General features: G+C 42.4%; 1 protein-coding gene across 1 annotated transcript in view; it reads right to left on the bottom strand.

Annotated features, from left to right (window-relative positions):
• Positions 1–23,611, bottom strand: part of SLC1A1 (solute carrier family 1 member 1) — an 80,222-nt gene that overhangs the window by 41,451 nt on the left and 15,160 nt on the right. The window contains exon 2 of the mRNA XM_038769850.1: positions 8,071–8,211. Within this exon, the coding sequence (XP_038625778.1) occupies positions 8,071–8,211 (141 nt within the window). The remainder of the gene's footprint in view (positions 1–8,070; positions 8,212–23,611) is intronic.

The raw sequence follows: 23,611 nt of genomic DNA, 5'->3' as shown, positions 1-23,611 counted from the left end.
AACTCAGCAGCAGATAGACCAGAAAGGCGAACAATAATCAGTTGCTTCCCTCTAACAGCAACTTTGGGAATATCAGGCTACCAAGAGGCAGTCCCAGAAACAGAGGCTGATTCTGTAGTAGCAAAAATATCAGCATGATAAGAAGCTATCTCTACAATGTGCAGTGGATTTTAATGACTCATCAATCCTTTAATAATAGTAATAGTGATAATAGTAGTTAGTAATGCGTGGCTTAGTAGAAAGAGCATGAGCTTGAGAGTTAGAGGACATGGTTTCTAATCCCGGCTCCTCCACTTGTCTGCTGTGTGACCTTGGGCAAGCCGCTCAACTGCTCTGTGCCTCGGTTACCTCATCTGTAAAATGGGGATTAAGACTGTGATCCCCACGTGGGACAACCTGATTACCTTGTACCTATCCCAGTGCTTAGGACAGTGCTTGGCACATAATAAGTGCTTAACAAATACCAAAATTATTAATGGCATTTGTTAAACACTTACGATGTGTCAAGCACTGTACTAAGCACAAGATAATCAGATCAGAGTCCCTGTCCCACACGGGGCTCACAGTCTAAGTAGGAGGGAGAACAGATGTTAAACCCCATTTTACAGATGAGGAAACTGAAGCAGAGAGAAGTAAGGGACTTACCCAAGGTCACACAGCAGACAAGTTGTGGAGCTGGGTCTAGTAGCTGGGAAACAAAAGGTGACTCTCTTTTTATCTCTCTATATTTAGAGATGCATCTCTAGATGTGGATGTCTGTGTTAAAAGACTTACAAAAAGAATCCCTAAAACAACAACTGAATATGCTGTATTTTGATTTAAATGCCTGGAGTCAGAAGAATGTATGGAGGGGAGCTATTAAATTATTAGTCTACAGACTCAAGCAGAGAGAATCTCATTAAAATTTGAGCATTTTAATTACCCAAATAGGGCACTGCTGAGCTAAAGTGATGAAAAATTTAAATACTGCTTTCGTTATTTCTAGATAATAACCACAAACCTGAATAGACTAATCACCGTGGTTCATTGTGGGCAGGGAACATGTATGGTACTCTCCCAAGTGCTTAGTACAGCAGTAAGTGCTCAATAAAACCATTGATTGATCGATTGAAGAAGCTAACAGTCTAGTGTCTACACCTTCATCTATCTTAATATCAGAATCCAAGAACAGCATTCAGCTCTACATCACTGATGAAACAAGGGGCAAGAGAATCCCAGTTCTTTTCCCTTCCTCTTTTCACCTTCCGGTGCTAAAGAAAGCAAAAGGTTGGCATTGATTGGGAAAAACAGGAGAGGCAGAATAGTCTGGTGCAAAGAGCACAGGGATGGGGGTCAGAGGACTTGGGTTCTATTCCTGATTCCACCACTTCCCTGCTGTATGATTTTGGTCAAGTTTCTGAATTTCCCTGTGCCTCTGTTTCCTCATCTGTGAAGTGGGGATTCAATACCTACTCTCCCTCTCTTTTAAGTCTTTGAGCCTTATGTGGGACAGGGACTATGTCCAATCTGATTATCTTGTCCAGCACAGTGCTTGACACTTAGTAAGTGCTTAATGAATGCCATTGTTATTATTAGAATCAGATATGTTTAAAAAACACAGCCTTGGTAATTAGTTCTGAAAAATCAAGACTGTCCGCAGAGCCTAGAAGACCAAAGGAATGTAGGCTCTCCTTCTTCACCATGGGAAAAGCAAAATCTTCAGGAATACTTGATATATTTCAAAAGAACAATGATGTTTAATGGACAGCCGTCACCAAAGTCTTTAACCATACAGAAATTCCCAGCCTATAGTTGTCACTGCTTCAGAATTTAACCAGGCTTTGGGGAAATAAAACCAAGATGTTGGTCTTCAATCAGATTATGGCAGAAATGATAACCTGCCAGACTATCCAGCTATGGCAGAAATTATTAACTTTAATAATTTGTGCATAGGGGTTCATATAGAATGCTATGTTGTATGTATAATGTATGTGTATAATTATATGTATAATTTGGTAGGTTTTGTCCTGTTAAGGCTATTCTTTGTAGCCATGCTTGAGGCTTAAATAAGGAATCTGGATGTTGGATGAGCCTGGTTGTCTGGATAACTCTTTCAGCTCAACATGCTGAGAGTAACATCAAAAGTCCTTGAATCACCCCCGTAATGGGTATGTGCTCTGGAAGCGGACACACCAGAAGACCTCTAGGTGATTATGAACCACTTCTCAGAATCGATAAAGCGCTATGGATTGACCACCCCAATCTTCCTAAAACTAATTAGATACCAGCTTGTACCTGGCAAACGCTTCACACACCAAGGATCAACGTCATTCGATTGCCGTCACCGAATTATCTTCCCTGGGTAGCACATTGACCAGTGAGGCTAAATCAAGAAAGCTACTGTGTTCCTTGAGAGATTCAAAGGGTGTATGGCAACCATGTGACAAACTACATCAAAAGTCCTTGAATCACCCCCCTAATGGGTATGTGCTCTGGAAGTGGACACACCAGAAGACCTCCAGGTGATTATGAACCACTTCTCAGAATCGATAAAGCGCTATAGATTGACCACCTCAATCTCCTAAAACTAATCATATACCAGCTTGTACCTGGCAAACGCTTCACACACCAAGGATCAACGTCATTCGATTGCCGTCACCAAATTCTCCTCCCTGGGTAGCACATTGACCAGTGAGGCTAAATCCAGAAAGCTACTGTGTTCTTTGAGAGACTCAAAGGGTGTATGGCAACCACGTGACAAACTGCATCAAAAGTCCTCAAATCACCCCTCTAAAGCGTATGTGCTCTGGAAGCGGACACGCCAGAAGACCTCTAGGTGATTATGAACCACTTCTCAGAATCGATAAAGCGCTATGGATTGACCACCTCAATCTTTCTAAAACTAATTATATACCAGCTTGTACCTAGCAAACGCTTCACACACCAAAGATCAACGTCATTCGATTGCCGTCACCGAATTCTCCTCCCTGGGTAGCACATTGATCAGTGAGGCTAAATCCAGAAAGCTACTGTGTTCTTTGAGAGACTCAAAGGGTGTATGGCAGCTACATGGCAAACTGACCAAATTGAAGGTGAACAGTCCAAAGGTAGTGTCTAGCCCTTTTTTTTTTAGTGGTATTTGTTAAGCACTTATTATGTGCCAAGCACTATACTAAGTGCTGAGGTAGATACCAGCTAATCGGGTTGGACACAGTCAATGTCCCTCATGGGGCTTACATTTTAATCCCCATTTTGCAGATGAGGTAACTGAGGCACAGAGACTTGCCCATGATCACAGAGTAGAAAAAACTTTATGGCTGTGAAACCTGGATTTACCACAAATGAATGTAATGATAATTATTGTGGTATTTGACGTAATGCCTCTTAAGCAGAGAAACAGAACATTAATGCAATCACTCATCCTATCCCTCCTGGATTACTGCATCAGCTTCCTTGCTCCCCAGCCTCCTGTCTCTCCCCAGTCCAGTCCATACTTCACTCTGCTGCTTGAATCATTTTTCTACAAAAACGTTCAGGACATGTTACCCTGTTCCTCAAAATACTCCAATGGCTGCCATCCACCTCCGCATCAAACAGAAATTCCTCATTATTGGCTTTAAAGTACTCCACCACCTTGCCCCCTCCTCCCTCACCTCACTTCTCTCCTTCTCCAACCCAACCCACACATTTCACTCCTCCAGTGGTAACCTTCTCACTGTGCCTCGATCTCGCCTATCTTGCCACCGACCCCTAACCCATGTCCTGCCTCTGGCCTGGAATGCCCTCCCTCCTCAAACCTGACAATTACTCTGCCCTCCCTTCAAATTTTATTGAAGGCACATCAACTCCAAGAGGCCTTCCCAGACTAAGTCCCACCTTTCCTCATCTCCCACTCTCTTCTGCGTTGCACTGACTTGTTCCCTCTGCTCTTCCCCCTTCCCAGCCGCACGGCACTTACGTACATATCTGTAATTTCATTTATTTGTGTTCATGTCTGTCTACCCCCCTCTAGGGTATAAGCTAGTTGTAGGAAGGGAAAGAGTCTGTTTATTGCTGTATTGTACTCTCCCAAGCGCTTAGTATAGTGCTCTGTGATTGAATGAATGAACCACACACAGTGAGGTCCTGGAACAAGGTCAGATGACCACCATCAAATCACGCCTTCCCTACATGGTACATGTGAGGAGAACGGACAACAACATGATACTTAAACATGACTATGGTGAGCTGAAATGAGGAAACCGAGAAAAAGGGCAGACAGAAGAAATGCTTTAAAGAACTACCAAATTGGAACTAGAGATTGATGTGGCAGAGCTATGGACAGTTGGAAGACAGAAGAATACAGGTCAGAAGGTGGGCAACTATCAGACTGAGGTGACTGTCTTGAGGCAGAGGTTTTTGGGAAGATTTTGTTGCTGAGCAGAAAAAGCCAAAATAACATGAGGAACTGTGAGTAGTAAATGCAACAGTGCAGCAGGGGGAAATGTTTACATGCACATGATGCAGATGGGATGATCAGCCACACATTGGCCTTATCATTGGCCTTAACTTGAGAACCAGCATGACATAGTGGAAAGAGCATAGTCCTAGGAGTAAGAGGTTCTGGTTTCTAATCCTGGCTCCACTACTGTGCTGTGTGATCTTGGACAAGTCACTTCACTTCTCTGTGCCTCAGTTCCCTCATCTGCAAAATGGGGCTTCAATACTTGTTCTCCTTCCTACTTATTCTGTGAGTTCCATTTGTGACTTCTTTATCCTTTACCTACCACAGTGCTTAGTATGGAACTTGCCATATAGTAAGCACTTAACAAATAACACAGTTGTTACTGTTATTATCAAGCACACTGCACCAACTGATGAACACACTCTCTCTCTCTCTCTATCTCTCTCTCTCTCACACACACACACACACACACACACGTAACAGAGTTAAACACGGTGCTCTTAGCCCTCTTTCTGTCTTCTTGATTTCTTCGGTTTCTTGTTCCAATACAAGCACTTAGACTCTAACTCATCTCTTTCTGCTTTAGGAGTTGGCCCCAGGCCAGTTCAATGAGAGCCTTACAAACCAGTACTTCCCAGCAGGGCTCCGGGTCAGCCCATTTCTCTCACATTCTCAGATGCTTTTCTGGCAATACCCCACCCCTAAGTCATGATTCAAATCTTTAAACTAATGTAAACTTGAGTATGAGGAAGGATTAAATCAGAGGTCCAGAGAGCTGGCAGAAGAACAGTCACTCCCCTCAGAAAACTGGAGGCGTTTCTCAGCCTGAAAGGCATTGCTTGAAGATGATTCAAATCACAGTGCTCAGCTCACAACAATTACCTTCATTTCCTAGTGACTATCCAACAAAGGTGCAAATACTGCTTCCATTGTGTTCAAGTTCCCTTGATAAAGAAAACAGTTTACTCTTTAGTCAAATCAAGATCCCTGTTTCTCTTGACTAATCAATCAACACTAACCAACTGTTTCTTCGCCACACTCCCAAGGATCCATGGGAAATAGCACATTAAATATAATTGTCTCCAGTCTAAATGCTGGAATGATAGCTTTTTAGAAACAACTTTTGAGAAGCAGCATAGTCTAGTGGAGAGAGCATGGCCTGGGAGTCAGAGGACCTGGCTTCTAATTCTGGCTCTGCCAGGTACCTGCTATATGACCTTGGTCAAGTCACTTCACTTCTCTGTGCCTCAGTTCCCTCCATTTGCAGAATGAGGTTCTCCCCCAACTTAGACTCTGAGCCCCAAGTGGGACCTGATTATTTTGTATCTACCCCAGTGCTTACTACAGTACTTGGCACAACAAGTACTATTATTATTAGCAGTACTACTAATAATTAATAATTATGGTATTTGTTAAACACTATGTGCCAGGCACTCTACTAAGTGTCAGGGTGGATACAGTCCTGTCCCACATGGGGCTCACAGTCTCAATGCCCATTTTACAGATGAGGTAACTGAAGCACAGAGAAGTGAAGTGACCTGCCCAAGATCACACAGCAGACAAGTGGTAGAGCTGGAATTAGAACCCATGACCCTCTGACTCCCACTACACCATGCTGCTTCTGTGCTCTGTTCTTCCTAAGAGCCAAGGTACTCCTTGGGAAAACAGTGGGCAGTTATTGTGGGGGACATTAACGTTTAGGGCAGGGAACCTTTCTACCAACTCTGTTGTATTGTACTCTTCCAAGACTTAGTACAGTGTGCTCTGCATACAATAAGCACTCAATAAATATGATTGATTAACACTTTGGTTTTCAATAAGATCATTACTGATTTACAAGGATTTTCTATCCCTGTAAATTATTTGACAGTACTACCCATCATTTGGCCTTTGGAGCCACACCCTTACCCAGGGGTAAAAGTCACTTATCTTTGCACATGAAGTGTGAAACTGCATTCCTGTATGTGAGTGTCACTCTGAGAGAGAATCTCTTGCACATTTGCACAACATGTCCATGAAAATATAGTTGGGCATCTTTTCTGGTCCCTTGCCGTTGAGGGTGAGCATTGCTGTGGCTGAGTTGGGAAAGGTATGCAGGTGTGCAGGACATGTGCTTGAGTTTTTGCAGTAGTGGTGGTGATTTGTGCCAAGCCATCCACACCCTCTTGACCAACTGTCCCATGTCTGGTGACACACATTGCAAGCCAACTGGTAGGGATGACGGGTGCAGTCAGTGCTCTTAGAACAGAGTATCTCAGACCTCATCACTAGCAGATAACGCTGGACCCTTACCCGTTTCATAAGCCATTACTGAATAAGAACACAGAGTAGCTTAATAAGGGTAAGGAGCCTTTTCCACTTGCTTGCAAAAAAAAATACACATACTTCATATACTTCCTTTTCCCCTGGGTTCTACATATGAAGTAGAGCTAATAATAATAATGATGATGGCATTTATTAAGTGCTTACTATGTGCAAAACACTGTTCTAAGCGCTGGGGAGGTTACAAGGTGATCATGTTGATCCACGGGGGGCTCACAGCCTTAATCCCCATTTTACAGATGAGGTAACTGAGGCCCAGAGAAGGTAAGTGACTTGCCCAAAGTCACACAGCTGACAATTGGCAGAGTCGGGATTTGAACCCATGACCTCTGACTCCAAAGCCCATGCTCTTTTCCACTGAGCCACGCTGCTTCTCTGAGAACAGTGCTTTGCACATAGTAAGTGCTTAATAAATGCCATCATTATTATTATTATTATTATATACACCTATGTATGTGCACACTCAAGTAAATTCCCCTGAGTTTTCCATACTTAATTTCAATATTCCAAATTCCAAAGCTACATATCCTAAAACTAAGTGAACATTAGCTGACATTATGAGATGGCCGGTTGCCTTCACAAAACATTTCTTAAAGAAGTTAACATAGCTATAGTTGTTTAAGCATGCATATACACAGCTATCTATGTGTTCACTCAAAGTATGTAACAATTTTTGCCAGGGAAAGTGAAAAGTTTCATTTATTTTGCTATTAACTCCTTGGGGGGAATGGATCGGTAACTCATTTGTACAACTGAACTGGGCTCTTAGGAGGCTGAAGGCATTGATGTCTTGGTCTTGCTAAAACTGAATGTGGAATGTGGCCGGAAAGGAGGCAAGTCTAGTTCAAACCAGCTGATACTGGACGTTGTGACCATTTTGAATTTCGAGGGCCTGGACTAGAAGGGACCTTTGCTTTCTGATACTTTGAAAATTCTTCATGTGGTTTTATAAATACACTTTCTCAGGTGGGGGGTGTTTCTATGTGGGTTGTCTTCCTCCCTGTAAACTAGAAGCCCCTTGAGTTAGGAACCAGATCCACTACTGTTTTCACTTTGTCTTACTCCGGATCTGGTGCAGTGGTATCCACATCATGGTGCATTTAAGAAATAATTGATGAGGATTGGAGTTTGGGTAAAGAAATGCTGCATTTCAAAACGTTCTGTAACCTAATTGGAAACATTTCCAATTAAACAGAACTGAAATAAGGATTTACATACATTTTGTGAAACATGTTCCAGTCTTATGCGCATATTAATATTGATAACTTAAGGAGAAAACGTGCAAAAAGGATGATAGGAAAAGAAAACAGGGTCTCCAGAGGTACCTGTGATCATGCTAGATATAATCAACGGCAAAATGATGAGTTTCAGCATCCGCATTAGAATTTCTCCAGGAAAGGCAAAGTAGAATTTATCCAGATTGGAAAAGTTGCTGTATTCTCGCACCAAGACCCCGATTCCGATCCCTAAAAGTGACAGAAATAAATAGTTTTAGAAGACAGCAGGTTCAATTATGCTTGGATATTTTAAATGACAAATATAAAACAAACTAGATATTACCAAAACAATTCAAGTAAAGGGCCAGAACCATAGATTCACTTTAATACTTACCAACTCAATGTCTACATTTGAAGCTGGAATTATATTCGAATAGCTTTTTCTTCAAGCTCATGCTTCAACCTGACTCCACCACTCCTTTTCAAGCTATAGGAAATGTTTTGTATACTGTCCAAAATGGAGGTTTTGTCAAGAAGTTTATATCATGCACATGTTAAGTTCATAAGGGGGTGGAGGGTGAGGGGAGAGTTTTTCAGTTTTCAAGTTTAGCAAAGACTAGACACTTGATATTTAAACTTCTCTGCCAGTTCTGATCTCCCAAAACACGATGTATAGCCAAATTTCAATCATTCATGATGAGAGTGGCGGAGCGTCTTGTCCATGGTCCCATTTCACAGATATGCCTTCCCTTCTTGACGTGATGAATATGAGAGTGGGGAGAGGGACCAAGGAGAAGGGGGAAGGGGAGAGCATGTGACCGACCACGGTCCCCAAGCAAGGCTGAGAACATACACATTGGAAGTCACCCTCGGATGCATGTGCCAAGCCCCGACCACAGAAACTCAGAGCTTATTCTGCAAGGTGAAACACTCGATACCAATTTGCTATGATAATAATAATAATAATGTTGGCATTTGTTAAGCACTTACTATGTGCCAAGCACTGTTCTAAGCACTGGGGTAGATACGAGGTAATCAGGTTGTCCCACGTAGGGCTCACAGTCTTCACCTCCCACTTTACAGACGAAGTAACTGAGGCACAGAGAAATGAAATGACTTGCCCAAGGTCACACAGTTGACAAGTGGCAGAGCCGGGATTAGAACCCATGACCTCTGACTCCCAAACCCATGCTCTTTCCATTAAGCCACGCTGATTAAGAAGAGCCACCCAAACTGTAGAAAACCTCTGAAACCAATTGCTCCTGGGGCTCTCCATTGAGACTGACCAGTCATGCAACTAGAGACACACCCCACATATGGTCTCTTCATATCCCAAATTAACCCGCCCTACCTGGTACCCTAGTGGCCTGGAAAAGTTAATGAGCTCCTTTGGATGCTAATTTTCCCTGAAGGAGCTATTTAGGTAATAATTAATCAATGGTATTTATTGAGCACTTAGTGGGTGCAGAGTTCTGTACTGCTCCGCTTGTGGAACTCAATCCTCGCACTAGAGAATCAGACTTGATAAATCTGGAGGATTTTTCCTCCTCGCCTGACAAATCCAAATAATTACAAAATAAGGGAAGGCAAAGGTAGGCCATAAACCGGTAATGGTTTTTTTTTATGGCTTTTCACGCAGATGTACATCTCAGTTAATCTTTCAGTCCAAGAGGTCATCATAAACCCCAAATGCTTTCTTAGTTACTTATTTCCTTTACAGAGTGGAACCAATTCAACTTAACCTTCTTGAAGCAGTCTCAATTTTAGACTTATAAATCACCTCAGGAAGCTGCAAAACTGTGCCAGGATTAAAACCGAGGATTTTAGCGTCCAGGCTCATGTCCTGTCCAGTACCTCTTTTTTTTTTTTTGCTGCTCCCACTTGTCAAGGTTTTCTGATTCTCAAATTTGCCTTCCCATATCTTTCCATAGGGTTTTATGGGACAAGAAATTTGCTTTCTCTTACAAGTTGTGGGAATTTAAGTATAAAATAAAACTGCTATGGTGATGTGTGGGTGAATTTACACAGTTGCCTTTTTGAGTTTGTTTACTTTTGGAGGGGAACAGTTATTCTGTAATTCATAAATGAAAAATGGGCTGTATTTTAAATAACAGTGCATGCATTAATGATAAATATACCTTATCCCAACAGACATCATTCCTTCTAACCTGATTTTTCTATTTCAATTTTATCCTATGAAATTCAAGCAATGTAGCACTCTTATCATGTATCATCTGCCTGATGTAAAAAAATTATCCATAAAGTGAATGACCAGTACTTCTGCCAGGGCCCTTTCAAGTGATTCCTGTGATACTTCAGCCACTTAATTAATAGCATACCCAAGAGCAAGCTGCAATTTTCCTCAGTATTTATTTAAATACCATTATCCACAAACCCTAAAGTACTTTACAGAATTGCCAGTTGACATCTGCACACCAAGATGATTTCCCTTCATCCAGTGATGCAGCCATTGCCAGGTTACCAGCAACACTAAACAATTAATTGTATTTATTGAGCACTTACTGTGTGCGGAAAACTGTACAAAACTCTAGGGAAAGTGTAATATAACAGAGTTGGTAGACATGTTCCCTGCCCACAAAGAGCTTAATGTCTGGAAGGGGAGACAGGTATTAATATAAAGTATGGATATGTACATAAGTGCTGTGGGGTTGAGGGAGGGGTGAATAAAGGGTGCAAATCCAAGTGCAAGGACCATGCAGAAGGGAGGGGGAGTAGAGGAAGTGAGGGCTTAGTTGGGGAAGGCCTCTTGGAGAAGATAGGATTTTAATCTGATTTTGACCCCTCCGACCTCACCTCGCTACTCTACTACTACGACCCAGCCTGCACACTTCACCCCTCTAATGCTAACCTTCTCACTGCGCTTTGGACTCCTCTATTTCGCGGCCAACCTCTTGCCCACATCCTGCCTCTGGCCTGGAATGCCTTCCCTCCTCAAATCCAACAGACAATTACTCTTCCCCCTTTCAAAGCCTTATTGAAGGTACATCTCCTCCAAGAAGCCTTCCCTGACTAAGCTCCCAGTTCCTCTTCTCCCACTCCCTTCTGCGTCACCCTGACTGGCTCCCTTTGTTCTTCCCCCCTTCCAGCCCCACAACATTTATGTACATATATGTAGTTTATTTATTTGTATTGATATCTGTCTCCCCCACTCTAGACTGTAAGCTCCTTGTGGGCAGGGAATGTGTCTGTTTATTGTTGTATTGTACTCTCCCAATCAGTACAGTGCTTTGCAGATAGTATGTGCTCAATAAATGTGATTGAACACATGAATGAATGAATAAGGCTTTGAAGGTGGGGAGAGTGATAAGTCTGTTGGATATGGAGAGGGGAGGGAGTTCCAGGTCAGAGACAGGACATGAGCTAAGGGTCAGCGGCGACATAGATGTTCATTCATTCAATCGTATTTATTGAGTGCTTACTGTGTGCAAAGCACTGTACTAAGCGCTTGGGAGAGTACATGTGATCGAAGGACAGTGAATAGGTGGCATTAGGGGAGTGAACTGAGCATATAGGGCTGTAGTCGGAAATCAGCGTGATAAGTTAAGAGGGGGCAAGGTGATTAAGTGCATTAAAGCGGAGGGTATGAAGTTTCTGTTTGATGTGGAGGTGGATGGGCAACCACTGGAGTTTCTTGAGGAGAGGGGAAGCATGGCCTGAATGTGTTTGCTACAGAATGAAGTATGGACTACAGTAGGAAGAGACAGGAGACAGGAGGCAGATGCAGTAATCAAGGCGGGTTAGGATAAGTGCTTGGATTAATGTGGTAGCCGTTTGGGTAGATAGGAAAAGGTGGATTTTAGCACTGTTGTTAAGGTTGAATCGACAGGATTTGGTGACAGGCTGAATATCTGGGCTGAATGAGAGAGATGAGTCAAGGCTAATGACATGGTTATGGGCTAAACAGCAGAGAAGCAGTGATGGCCTAGTGAAAAGAGCACAGAGAGACTGGGTTCTAATCCTGGCTCCACCACTTGCCTGATGTGTGATTTTGGGCAAGTCATTTAACTTCTTAACTTCTCCCTCCTGCTTTGATTGTGAGCCCCATGTGGGACATGATTATCTTGATCTACCCCAGGGCTTAATACAGTACTTGGCACACAGTAAGCACTTAAAAATACCCTGATTATCATTATTAATATTGTTACTATTCTCTTTACTTGTTTCTTCATCTGTTAAAATGGGGATTAAATATCTGTTCTCCCTCTTACTTAGACTGTGAGCCCTGGGTAGGACAGAGATTTGTCTGGTCTGCTTATATTTGATCTCCCCCTCACTTAGTTCTAATGCCACTATTATTATTTCCTAAAACAATGTAAACCATGGTGAATAGGAGGAGGCAAGGAAAGGAATGTAAGTTGAATGCAAGCTCAAGAACTCTCTTCAGTGATTCAGGCATCTACTGTTGACTCAAATTTTAGGGGCAAGAACAGGGTAGTATAACCTCCTAGTCACCTCCACAAGCATATTGCCCATCCTCCTAACAAAAGGAATGCTTACAAATACATTGTGCTTGTGTCACTGACTTATTGTAGTACTTAGGGCTCTTATCTCTCAACCTAGGCGCACCACCCAGGTATGATAAGATTGAACACAACCCTGAGCTACTCTTTAAAGAAGATTGAGCCTATTGTGCATGAAGATTAACCGACCAATAAAACTGATTTTAAAAGAGTGCTATGTAATTAATGTTATCATTATGCTGATATGTTAAGGGGAAACTCTCTGTTTTGGGGCTGAAATTAGAGTGAGCTGGAATAGATGTGCAATTTCTTCAGGGCAATGAACAAATTAGAGGAATTCTGGTGTAAGTATCAAGTTTCTAATATGTTAGGAACGCAATTACTAATTAAATATTTGAGGGTTAACTCAAGAAAGGCAAGATGAGGACAGGTTTTTAGTAGACTGCTGCATCATATCTGTTTACACATATCACAACAATTTGATGTCTTTTAAAGAATATGTATACACACATATATGTATATGTATATATATATACACATATATATACACACACATAAATTAAAGCTTAACATTGTGTCAGAGATTGCCAAAAATACTGCATTTTGTTCAGGCTTCCACCTTGTATCACATGGAGTTATCAACTTTGAATTTCTCCCTATCTGGAAGTAAGGATTTGACAACTCAAATAAAGTTGAACTTGCTTATTTAAGAGATCATTAGTTTGAAAAATTGGATAATGATTTGTGATTTATAATCTCCAGGATATACAGTACCAGATGATAATCTCGAACATCTTTCTTCTAAATCACAGAAACCAGAAGAAATTGAAGCCAGAGTCTGAGACCCAGGGACAAAACATCATTTTGAATTAGAATAATAAGCCCAGCAAAATCCTGAGAAATCAAACCAATGACCTAGAAAATCCCTCTGGATTAGGGGCAGTCTGGTGGTTAAGGGAGTCTAGAAACTCTGAGCTGCATAAAAAAATCTAACAGCTTTAACAATATACGCCTTAGTGCTAGACATTCTTTGACACTATCTTATTATGATGAACTACTGGGTAGAAAGGACAATAAGACACCAGTGCCATTTATGGACTTGAGGATTTAGCATACGCAGTATTCATTCTACAACTCTTTGTTTCCCTTAGCTTAGTCGTCTTCATTTTTAGAAAGCATCTAGGCAAATGACATTTTTGCAAGCATGCGACTGTCAGCTGAGGTTTCTTAGTGAGGTCTGAACCCAGATATATGCCTTACCCCTACTCCAGTGCCGCCGCCTGTGTGAAGGAATTTTGACGGGGGTGAATTAGTCCTGAAAATATTATCTGTGATTAACCTATTTTCAAGCTCACAGTAAACCCAGAAAAAATGAAGAAATGAGGCTTTTCAAATTCTGGCATGAAGGGAAAAAGAAAATACAAAATATTTTATTTAAGCTCTCATAGTCTGTGATTGGGTGTTTGCTATTTTTCTTGTTACAGCAAAACCTCCCAGTGGGCCAGGACTAATTCTGCCCCCCCTCCCAGGGAGCCCAGGACAGAACTCTGGTGGGTGGGGAGGTCTTTACTTAGAGAGCCATGGGGGCCCCTGAAACAGGTTCCTGCTGATTGCTGCTCCCGCATGCTCCCAGACTCCTCTTCCCCCGCCGAGAAAAGCACCACAGTAACCACCACCTTCCCTCTCACCTCAGAACGTCCCCACTCCTGGTACGCTCCGTGCTTTTCGGCCTGGGGATAAAAGCTGCTCCCACGTATTCTCGGACCCTTCCATTGCTGCTGATAAAAGCACCGCGGTAACCATCATCTTCCCTCCCTCCACTGAATGTCCCCACTCCTGGCTTGCTTGCGCCTGCTCTCAGACTCCTCCATTGCCACTGAGACTAGGAGCCTATTCTATTTGTTTGTGTTGTGTTTTCATGTTTTGTTACTCCTGTTATGTCTTTCTAGAAGCAGCATGGCCTAGTGGCAAGAGCATGGGCTTGGGAGTTAGAGGATGTGGGTTCTAATCCCAGCTCTGCCAGTTGTCTGTTGTGTGACCTTGGGCAAGTCACTTCACTTCTCTGTGCCTGTTACCTCATCTGTCAAATGGGGATTAAGACTGTGAGCCCCATGTGGGGCAACCTGATCACCTTGTATCTACCCCAGCACTTAGAACAGTGCTTGGCATGTAGTAAACGCTTTACAAATGCCATCATTATTATTAAATTGTTAAAAGTGCAATTAAGTTTGACATGGTAAGTGCAAGGTTGTACACTTAGGTACCACAAACAAGCAACCTGGAATGGGAAAGATTTTCTAGACCCAGATATAGCAAAAAAGCACCTGGGAGCCAAAACTATTATATTTCTCTTGACCAGCCATTTATTGAGTCCTATTCGAGTATTGTATTCACTTTTCACCTCCACATTAACAAAAAGACATGGAGAAACTGTAGGAGCAACAACAAATGACCCTCTAAAGTCATCAGAAGCAGCATGGCCTACTGGAGACTCACAGTCCTGGGAGTCTAGAAGGACTTGGGTACTAATCCCGGCTCTACTACTTGTCTGCTGTGTAACCTTGGGCAAGTCACTTCACTTCTCTGTGCCTCAGTTACCTCATCTGTAAAATGGAGATTAAGACTGTGAGCCCCACGTGGGACATGGACTGTGTACAACCTGCTTAGCTTGTATCCGCTGCAGCATTTAGTACAGTGTCTGACACATAGTAAGTGCTTAACAAATATCATTTTTTAACAAAAGTCCTTTTCAATAGTAGTAATGGTATTTATTAAGCACTTACTGTGTGTAGAGCACTGTACTAAGAATTGGGAGAGAATACACAGATCGAAACTTAACATGATCCCTGCTCCTCATGGGGCTCACAGTCTAAAAGTTTAAGTGAAGACAAGGGATTAATCCATGATTAATTTTTCTTTTCCCCCTGTATTATCCTCCCACCTACTAATGCAAAACTTTCGCACCACTAAAGCAGTCGGGCACTCACAACCACCCGTAGCACTTGCATGCGTATTGACTTAAGCAGTATAATCTCTAAGCATTTATTCATCCACAACCCATATTTCCAATCTCTGCTTCCTTCTATCTGTAAGTCATTTTGAGTAAGTCTCCGTGTCCCTGTTAGATAGTAACCGACTTGACAGCAGGGATCATGTCTTCTACTTCAATAGTATTCTCCCAAGTGCTTAGAACAGTGCTCTGTACATAATAGGTGCTCAATAAATACCATTGATTGATTGACTGATTGATTGGCAGTCATAAACCCAAGGGCAGTGTTTACATCTTCAGTAGTGTCATTTCCAAATGGGAAAAAGATGTACGTGTGTGCACATGCTGAATACGAACAGAGCGAAATAAGCCATTCAAAAAAAAACTAAAACCTGGAACACACTGAATAATTTAAACCTATTTTCCTCTGGATTTCAAAATGTAAAATCCTCCATTCTTTCCTGCTGACTTCAGAGCATATCCACACCTGATTTTCCTAGTTTGGATACTTGAGCTTCCCTGAGCTCGACTCCCATGGAAGTCAGCGGGAAAGCTTCTAGCTCAAGCAGTGGAAATCAAAACTTGGATCTCATAAAGTGTTCCTGTGAAAGGAGCTTCAGCACTAGCTCCTTGAATTTATGTCTATATTACTGACCTTAAATTGAGGCAAGCAGCATAAAAGAACCTGCAAGGAAGAGCTCAGTCCAGAGTGAGCCAGGTTGAGTAAAGCGGGGTTTCACTCAGGGGTGGGCAAGTTGATCTGCACTTCCCTTCTCTGGCTTCTGAGTCTGGGGACTAAAGCGCTTAGTACAGCACTCTGAACACTGAAGCGCTTAGTACAGCACTCTGAACACAGCAGGCGCTCAGGGAAGCAGCATGACCTAATAGAAAGAGCTTGGACCTGGCAGTCAGAGGACCTAGGTTCTAATCCCAGCTCCACCACTTGTCTGCTGTATGGCCGTGGTCAAATAACTTAACTTGCTTCAGTTACCTCATCTGTAAAATGGGAATTAAATCCTCCTCCTTCCAACTTAAACTGCAAGTCCCATGTTGGGACAGTGTCCGACCTGATTATCTTGTCTCTACCCCAGAGTTTAGAACAGTGCTGTCACATAGTAAGCACTTAACAAGAACCATTTTTTTTAGAAAACATAAATACCATTGATTGATTGATTGATTGATTGAAAAACATAAATCTTTGGGGCATCAAGTCCCACCAGCCCACAGGAAGAACTCTGTACGTGAAACCTTATTCCACTTGACATGAGGTCAGGTCCACATGCTGGTGGCTTGAGTTGTGCTTGGGTCCCAGATATTCAGATTTGATAGTGTTCTCCATGCGATATGCAGTGAGGGTTCAACCCCTCCTCAGCGTGGCTTCAATAGAAAGAGCAAGGGCTTTGGCATCAGAGGTCATGGGTTCAAATCCCAGCTCCGCCACTTGTCAGCTATGTGACTTTGGGCAAGTCACTTCACTTCTCTGAGCCTCAGTTCCCTCATCTGTTAATGGGGATTAAGCCCTTCTGGAGGAGGTGGAGTTTCAGAAGGGCTTTGAAGATGGGGAAAGCTATGGTCGGGCAGATTTGAAGGAGAAGAGATTTCCAGGCAGCAGGAAAGGTATGACCAAGAGGTGGGAGTCAGGAAAGTCAATAACAAGGCCCCGTGAGGAGGTAAACAGGGGTGGAAGGAAGGGGTCTAGGGGAGAAGAGAGTGGATAAGAAGGAGGGAGAGAGCTGAGGGAGTGCCTAAAAACCAATGATCAGGAGTTTCTGCTTCACACAGAGAGGACTGGGTAACCACTTGGACACAGGTTGTCAAGTTGGACCCAATCCCTGCCTCATATGAGACTTACAGTCTAAGTAGTAGGGAGGAGGATTTAACCTTAATTTTATTTATTTATTTCACTATCTGTCTCCCCCTCTAGACTGTATGCTTGTTGGCAGGGAACTTGCCTATCAACTCTGTTATACTGTACTCTCCCAAGCACTTAGTACAGTGCTCTGCACACAGGAAGCACTCAATAAATACTATCAATTGGTTGATTTTACAGATGAGAAAACAGAGGCACAGAGAAGTTAAGTGACTTGCCCAAGGTCGCACAGCAGACATGTGGCAGAGCCAGGATTCGAACCCAGGTCCTCTGACTCCCAGGCCTGTGCTCTTTCCACTAGACCACTTGCTTCCCACTGTTACCTCCCAGCAGTCTGAAATTAATGACAGAATTAAGTAGGTCATGCATAGTCTGTATACTTGAAATTGCAGCAGGAAGAAGTTGGAATTTCTTCATATTCATATTCTTCATATTCTTCTTAATGTCTTCAGTCTTATAGTCTGTTAGCTCATGATGGGCAGGGAATGTGTCTACCAATGCTATTACATTATACTCTCCCAAGTGCTTAGTACAGAGCTTAGCAAGCAGTAAGCACTCAATAAATATGATAGATTGATATTAAATTCCTAAGTTGTTTCATCATTGTAGCAGGATACCTTGTCTAATACTAAGGTTCTGCAGGAATGAACGATGTCTCGTCTATTTAAAATGGGGAAACAAAATGAGTGAATTGATTGAACTCATCGTGACCCTGCCAAATAATAATTCATCCTTTTTGTTACACTCTTCTTCCCTTTTCCTTAAAACAAAAATAGGAACCACTTTGCTTTCCCAAATACACTCCAAAAACAATTCAACTATTCGTACAGATTACCTGCTTCACGCAGCGCAGACCAGCACAATCAGAAGGAAAGGGGAGTCATCACAACTCAGGTAAGAGGAAACTCAGTGACAATCAGGAAGGGGTAATTACAATCAGTAGTGCCCGCAGGTTATGGGTTCAGAAAGATTTGTGTGTGTGCGCCTGTGTGTGTGTTTCAAATCAAAGTCTGCAATACTTCAGTCCCAGTTTACAGATGCAAGCTTGTCTTTACAATAGTCCACTGTTAAAATTTTCAGCCCCCAGCCCCCCTAGATGGACAACTGTGAGTTCCACAGTGGTTTAGAAATGGAGGAGTGTTTCTTTCCAAGGGGATATTCCCACCCACTCTTCTTCTTTTATGGCCCTCCTGCTTGTAGAGATTTTCCCTATGGACTCCCCCAAAATGTTTTCTGTGTTCATGGAGTTGGCTTGTCTTCAACTGGCTGAAATTCAGCCAGAGTCAGCAGGTTTTTCAAAGAGCGGTGGTTTGAATTCAGTGGGAGTCTCCAGCTGGCAAGAGAATGAGCCATTGCAATGGAACTACTCCACTGCTCCAAAGACACTTTCTCCTCAGGAAATCAATGATAAAATAGTGAGCATGGAGGAGGAACTGGGAGTAGAGAGATCTTCTTCCTAATCATTTGTGTTTGGAGCAGGAGACTCAGTGAAATGCCACCTTCACTGTTGGGATGAGAAGCAAACAAAGCTGCGATGTGGAAGAACCTGTTGAGTGGGTAAATAGTTGGGGAGAGTAGGACAGGTTTGTTCTCACAGGTGGTGTGTGGCGCTAAGAGCCCATAATCAACAGTAGCAGATGTCAGGAGGTAGGCTGCTCAGAAGAATCAAAAGCCCACTTTGCTCTGGTGGATGCTATCCTGAACCCAGATGAGGACCCCTGACTTCTGGAAAGTTTCCCAGAAGAGGCACACAGGGCAAAAGGTGGCCCAGTTCAACTTTAGCAGGGAACAGGGTAAGCGTTCCATCTTGCTTATGTCACAAAAAGTACCCTGTCCGCATACACTCCTGACAGAGTTGCAGAAGACCAAATAATTTGGGTTGTTGATGTTGGTTTTTTTAAAAAAATGGTACTTGTTAAGCACATACTATGTGCCAGATACTGTACTAAGCACTGGGGTAGATACAGGCTAAGCAGGTGGGACACAGTCCATGCTCCACATGAGGCTCACAGTCTTAATCCCCATTTTACAGCTGAGGTAACTGAGGCACAGAGAAGTTAAGTGACTTGCCCCAGGTCACACGGCAGACACTTGGCGGAGGCGGGGTTAGAACTCGGTTCCTCTGACTTCGAGGCCCGTGCTCTTTCCGCTAGGCCATGCTGCTTTGGGTGGTGAGATGAACTCGTAAAGACCCCCAGTTGTGTGAGTAGCGGTCAGGTTTTGGGGGAGAGAATAAGGAAAGAAGGCAGGGACTTCCAACAGGAGTGTTGATTCCCTTTCTGCATCCAGAATCACCGAGGTTCACCTCAGGAAGTCATAACCCTGGATTATAGGCCTAGAAGTTAGGAGTAGAACCAAGATGGAGCTCTTAAGGCTTGGCCACACACAGAAGTAGTGGGGCCCACTAATACACATGAAGCAGAATACACCATTCACCGAAGCAGAGTCGGGCCTAACAATCAGAACATGTAATGTTTCTGCATGTACTGATCAGACTCTCATGGTCCTCTCTCTCCAAATCTAACCGGGCCCCTTGTCTTTTTCAATAAATCATTCGATGGTATTTTTTGAGCACGGTCTGTATGCAGAGCACTGCACTAAGTACTTTTTCATGTGTGTCTTTTGAATTTTAGAGAGGTCTTTGTGTAAGTTCATTCTTCTCTCTACTACGGTGTAAATTTTTAATCTTACAAGACTGGCATAACCCCATAAAAGCAATAATAAATTAGAAGGTTGCAATTAGAGAGAATATTGGGGCTTGGCTTAATCATACTCATACGCAGGCTTTCAGGATTAGTTCAGACAGGATTATCGTACCTTGTTATTTTCAATGGACATAATAATGATGACATTTGTTAAGTGCTTACTATGTGCAAAGCACTGTTCTAAGAGCTGGGGAGGTTACAAGGTGATCAGGTTGTCCCACGGTGGGCTCACAGTCTTAATCCCCATTTTACAGATGAGGTAACTGAGGCACAGAGAAGTGAAGTGACTTGCCCAAAGTCACACAGCTGACAGTTGGCAGAGCTGGGATTTGAACATATGACCTCTGACTCCAAAGCCCATGCTGTTTCCACTGAGCCACGCTGCTTCTCTTAACATGTGGTTACGAGCAGCTATCATGCTTGGGTTTTTGTCACTTCAAAGGAAAGTACTGGGTTTTTTTCCAAACCATTATCAACCCTCCATTTTAGCTATTAACAACAAGAATTTTACCTTTCTGGTTCACTCCTCCTCCTACTTCTCCACATTTGACTAAAAACTTCCACTCTGATAATTCTTTTACACATTTTTACTAATCCCACCTTGCAAAAAACATGGGAAGAGCCACAATTGGTGGTTTAGTTATATCTCCTGGTGTAAAGGGGCCCCCAAACAGGAGACATAGTTTGACTGAGCCTCAGCTTCCTCCTTTATGAAACAGATGTGACTAATACTAACCCTTCCCCGACTCCCACCAGTATGGATACATCATAAAAGCTTCTGAAAGTATAGGATGCTAAATGATAATAATTAAAATGCCAAACTGCAGGATAAATGCAAGAGAAAACAAAAAGATGCAACCATCCACTGCAAATCTTTGGTCAGCCACAGCTGCAAGGGTTTTGTCTCAGATGAAGCTGCCAGCTATAAATTTCATTGCTGAACTCGTTGGGTCATTTTTGGTTTGGTTTCTTACCTCTCCCATTGGTTGACACTATGGAACAGACTCTGGGAGTCATCACACTGCTCTCTCCTCTCCTATTATTAATCCTAAATGATGGACTTGAGATTTAACATGTTCAGGTGGAATTCGTTGATATTGAATCCTTTGGCATCCCAGACATCAAAGTTACTCGACCAGAGCTTCCCTTCCCAACCGCACGTTCAGGTATCTGTGTACTTGGGAACAGAAACTAACTGGCAAAAATAACACTGTAGTCTCATGTACGCCAGGCATGTTCATTATTTAGCACATGCTCCCCGATGCTCTTTTGTTCTGTCTCTCTGTTTATCAGCTATGAAGAATCTTTATGATGGTTTAACTAGCTTGACCAATATGAAAACCAGGCATTTGTGGGTGACAGCAAACAAGTTACTGGTGACAGTGAAACCCAATCAAGTCAAAGTATGGAATCCTTGCCTCCCCTCTGCAGGGAAATATAAAGCAAAATATGGCTAAAATTTTATTTCAGATAACTCATGGATCTCTGTCACCTACCGCAGTACCTGCTTCCTGTGTCTCCCCATTATTTTGGTCTAACCCTGTTTTTCTTTTCTTTTTTTCCTTTTCTTTCTTCTATTTGGAAGAATGGTGAGTTCCAAGCTGACTCCTGAGTTATTTTCCCTTCGATCAGTCACAGGGCTAAACTTTTGATTCGGACCTTGTTTGCAGAATCTTGGAGATAACTTTCCTTGTGTTCACGATCGGATTGCAGTGTTCACCACAATCCCCACCACCTGTTTTGCAACTCTCTCTAAAGAGAATATTTTTAGTTTCAACTACCATCTCTATGTGGTTGGCTCCCAAATCTGTCTCAGTACTGACTGCTCTCCTTTCCTGCAGTCTCACTTTTCCTCCTGCCTTCTTTCAGGACATCTCTATGTGGATGTCCTGCCAGCACCTCAAGCTCAGTATGTCCCCAGCTTCCAAGTTCTGCAGAAATCACATCTTCTCCAGGAAGCTTTCCCCAACTAATTTCTAATCTTCCCACTTTAAATTCCCCAATTTGCATGCCAGCACTTTCAACCCACCTAAATCACTCAAGTACTAACAGCCACTGTAGTACTTAATGTACATATCTTTATACACTATGACTTCTTCCTAGCACACAATAAGTGTTCAACAAATACCACTGATGATTTATTTAACTGTCTCCCCGATAGATCGTAAGCTCCTTAAGGGCAGGGATCATGCCTCTCAGTTATGTTGTACTTGCCCAAGAGCTTAGTACATTGCTCTGCACATAGTATGTGCTCAATAAGTACTACTGATTAATTGACAGTTCTTGTCACAGTTACTCAAAAGTCTCCTAAGACAAAGCTTAGCCTCTTCCCCAGCTCCTATAGGCAGAGCAATAGTCTGTCTTAACCTTTTGGATGTGCGTGAGATATGCCTGACTGGGCATCCAAGGAAATAGGGTGGAAAGAGGGATCTCTCTGCTTGATGTTTATTTTTTGACTTAGTTGTGGATTTGGGCTAGTTTTCTCATATTTTTAACTTTGTTTTCCTTAATCCTTTTTGTTTATTGCTTACACAGTCTCCAGTAGAAGTGCTATAAATGGGCTGAATCACTTGTTGTATTGTACTCTACCAAGCCCCCAGTGCTTATACAGTGCTTGGCACGTAGTAAGTGCTTAACAAATACCATAATTATTATTAATTATTATTACAGTGCTCTGCACACAGTAAGTGTTCAATAAATAACAACTGAATGAATGAATGAATGAATAAGAAAGGTTTTTTGTGGGGCTGGTGGGAGTTGGGGGAGGGGTGTTAGTTGATCCTTTAAATACTAAAGCACACCTGCAAACAACAATTTAGCTAACTGTCTGGTAGCATAGTACTAGATACTGGGACAAGTATCAGGTATATACTTTATGCACTAGGTTCATTGTCCTGAAAACTGCAAAACTGAGAGGCTAATTTACTTTGCCAACTAGGAAATTTGAGAATTCTAAATGGTATAAATCATTTTGGTTTCCTATTCAACTGTAGAAGGGCTTTGAAAGGGGAGAGCTGTGTTTGGGCGGATTTGAAGGGGTAAGAAATTCTTGGCAGGAGGAAGGACATAAGAGTCAAGAATGAAGGACTGTGGGAGAGTGACCTTGTGCGGAATGAACAGTGTGAGCTGGGGTGTGGTGGGAAAAGAGGATGGATAAATCAGAAGAAGAGAGTCGAGTCATAGAAAAGATTAAGGACTTTTTAAAAATCCTGAAGTAATCCAGAATGACATGGATTCAAGGCTAATATTCCTCATCTCCCTTGCATAATCACATTTCCTCTTGCCCCAAGACATCTCCACATTGGTGCCCCTCTGGTTTATATGTATATGCAAATATGCATAAATTGTATGTGTAAATATATATATATGCATAAATGTATATGTATAATGTATAATACAAGACGGATCAGATTAAGTCCTTCATTTTCCCTTGTAAACCTACTCTTCCACCTAGTACTTAGTACTGTGCTCAGCACACAGTAAGTGATCAATACAAATGATTGATTGATTGATTAATAGCTTTCCTAATCATTGGTAACACCACCATCCTTCCTGTCTCTGAAGCATACAACACTGGGAATATCCTTGACTCTTTTCTCCCTTT

This window comes from Tachyglossus aculeatus, chromosome X4 (genome assembly GCF_015852505.1).
Source record: "Tachyglossus aculeatus isolate mTacAcu1 chromosome X4, mTacAcu1.pri, whole genome shotgun sequence".
NCBI classification, from domain to species: Eukaryota; Metazoa; Chordata; class Mammalia; order Monotremata; family Tachyglossidae; genus Tachyglossus; species Tachyglossus aculeatus.
The sequence above is the reverse complement of the archived record's forward strand: the minus strand, read 5'-3'. Positions and strand labels throughout refer to the sequence as shown.